The 3048-nt window shown below is 38.4% G+C and overlaps 1 protein-coding gene across 1 annotated transcript in view; it reads left to right on the forward strand.

Annotated features, from left to right (window-relative positions):
• trim54 (tripartite motif containing 54) overlaps positions 1-3048 on the forward strand; it is a gene marked incomplete at its 5' end in the record, with an annotated part of 22548 nt that overhangs the window by 17339 nt on the left and 2161 nt on the right. Inside the window, 3 exon segments of the mRNA XM_014025937.1 lie at positions 452-547; positions 715-948; positions 1096-1118. Of these exon segments, the coding sequence (XP_013881391.1) occupies positions 452-547; positions 715-948; positions 1096-1118 (353 nt within the window).

Here is a 3048-nt window from a genome sequence, read left to right on the forward strand (position 1 = left end):
ATCCATCCATCCATCCATCCATCCATCCATCCATCATCCATCCATCTTCCATCCATTCATCATCCATCCATATCATCCACTCCTCCATCCATCCATCTTCTTTCCATCCATCATCCATCTTCCATCCATCCATCCATCCAACCATCAATCTTCTTTCCATCCATCCATCCATCCATCCACCCACCCATCCATCCATCCATCCATCCATTTTCTTTCCATCCATCCATCCATCCATCCATCCATCCATCCATCCATCCATCCATCCATCTTCTTTCCATCCATCCATCCATCCGTCCATCCATCTTCTTTCCATCCATCCATCCATCCTCCATCCATCCATCTGGTTCTTTTATCTTTATGAAAATAATCAAAAGGTTATATTTACTACAGTATTATTGTTTCACACACTGTGTATGTGTTGAATTTTGTGTTTTTATTGGAACGTTTGCAGACGGAGCTGAGTGATGGGATTGCAGTCCTGGTTGCCAGTAACGACCACATCCAGGAGATGATCTCTCAGATGGAGGAAATCTGCCTCAGCATCGAGGTCTCACTGCAACAATCACTAGATGGAATAAAAAGTTCTAATTTAATCTTTGTAAACAAGAAAACATCTCAGATTTCACACAAACGGAGGCAAATTGTGCCACAATCTGGGCTGCAGCAGTGGGCTCAGTTACTTCCTGGAGACACAGGTTTGCTTTTGTCCTTCAGGAAAACGGGCGCAGTCAGAGAGAACACATAGCCGAGCAAATGGACCGCCTGGTGATGTTGTTGGAGGAGAGGAAGCAGGAGCTGGTCGGGTTCATCTCCAGGCAGCAGGACGACAAAATGAGACACATCCAGGGCCTGGTGTGTCAGCTGAACACTCGGCTGGAGGCCTCCGCCACGCTGGTGGAGCTGGCGATCCGGTCCATGGAGGAGACACGCCAGGCTTCGTTCATCCAGGTGAGAAACACAACATCCTGGTTTACAACACCTGATTCACTCAGGGATTCAGAACGATTCAAGATGGCCGCCACAGTTAATCAGCATAAGATACGTTCGATAGAAGTTACAAAAATAACTGAAACAAATGTTTTTTCTCTTCATCAGAGTTCAACGATCATCCTGGAAAAGTAAGTGTCTCGTTCATTCAGAGGTATTTTTACTTTGTTTTCTACTTTTCACTCACCGTAACTAAACTACTGTAAAGTATTCAAACTACTCCCATCTTCTACGTCATCTGTGATTCACAAAGTCCTTCAGGTTTTCTTGTCGTCAGAGTTCAGAGGATTTAATCAAATTAAAAATGGGTTTTAGTCCAGTTTGAGTTCTTTAAAGTGTCTGTAGCTGCGTTTCCATTCACCATGAAAATGCACAAATTAGAGTTTCGAAAATAAATTTTCTCAATGGAAACACGTCAATTTCGAAAAAAATTACGTTTTTCAACAAAATGTTTTTGCGCTAGGATGAGGTGGTTTTTCGGTCATCTCGAAATTGGTGTTTTTCACAAAACTGCAATGGAAACACTTTTTTCACATCACAGGAGTCACGTGATCAACAACCGTCTGTTTCTACTGGTGAAAAAGACGATGATGATGAAGAAGATAACAGGAAGTAGAAGTAGTAGTAATATCACAGAAGTAGTATAAAATGTATTAAACTCTCCGACTACAATTTCCCAAAAACACAGCATACGTAGCCGCTCCCAAGTAGGGACTTGTCTCTGGAAAGCCTCGATAAAAGACGCCGACGTCTCCTCTGATGATGAGCGCTAGTGTCGTGGTAGCAACATGCTATGTGTTTACATCCATCGCTGCCATGTTTGTAATGACTTAKCATGAGAACAAATGTATTCACTCTTGACTTTATTTATTACTTAATGGAAACACTGCAGTTGTGAAACTGTGTTTTTCGACATTAACAGAATATCAACAGTTTTGCGCACATTTGCAGTGGAAACACAGCTAATGATGTGAAATTCCTTCAAGTACACAGAATCAAAGATGCATCTTTTCATTCAAAAAAACTGACATCATACACCTGATTTTACCCGTTTTGTCACATAACTGGCAGATTTTCTCTTGAATTTGACTCAGCTGTATTGAAACAGGAAGTGACGTCAAACGGGACCTTTTTAATAAAATGAACTCTCTTCTCATTGTTCAGTGAAACATTATTTAAACTCTGTTCACATGCAAATATCTGAATTACTGTTCATCTCAGCGGTATGATTTATTATTATTTTTGCAACGCTGTGGTTTTCGTTCTAAAATGCATTCATATTATTTACAATAATTTCATGTCACAGACACTTTAAAGTACAAAAATTTTAAGATTTTCTTTAGTTTGTTAAAAGAAAGACATTTCAAATAGTTGTTTCGTGTCCTATTGACTAAATTTTTCATTTTCAATGTTCCTGTCTCTAATTATTGCTTGTAAGATTAAAATGTACAAGAACATCGATATGTTCTATCATTTGTTATCACTTAAACTAATCTTAAAGAAACTGTATGTTTCAAGCGGAATAGTTTAAGGTTTGAGGTTTATAATGAATAAAAATGATAATAGTAACAGAAGAATTTACAAATTGTTTAGGAAATACTAAGAATGTATAAAGATATGCAAGAAAATTTAGAGTTCGTTAACTGAAATCGAGACGAAACCACATAAATATTGAATAGATTAAAATGTGAAGAGAATTAAAACCGTACAACCCAGATCTGGTTACGAGCGAAACTTTTATTGCTCCCGGCTGGAGACAAGCTGGAAACTGGAAGTTCTGGTCTTTTTATACAGGGATCTTCAGTGCCTGGTGCGCCCACTACTGGTCTACGGCTGAATCACAGGCAACTCGTACAGAAAATATCTTTCCTAATGACTTTATAACGGTTTATTATGTGTTGTGAAGCTGTTTCGTATGGGGTGCAGTTTGTAAAGGTACACAGTCAAAAATTACCACCAATATTTTTGTTTTATTTAGACTTTTATAAGAAAAAAAGAACAGATTTATTTTTCAGTCAGTTTTTCACCAAATGATTCATACATTCATAAATGTCATAGTTT

This window comes from Austrofundulus limnaeus, unplaced genomic scaffold, assembly GCF_001266775.1.
Source record: "Austrofundulus limnaeus strain Quisiro unplaced genomic scaffold, Austrofundulus_limnaeus-1.0 Scaffold511, whole genome shotgun sequence".
Taxonomy (NCBI): domain Eukaryota; kingdom Metazoa; phylum Chordata; class Actinopteri; order Cyprinodontiformes; family Rivulidae; genus Austrofundulus; species Austrofundulus limnaeus.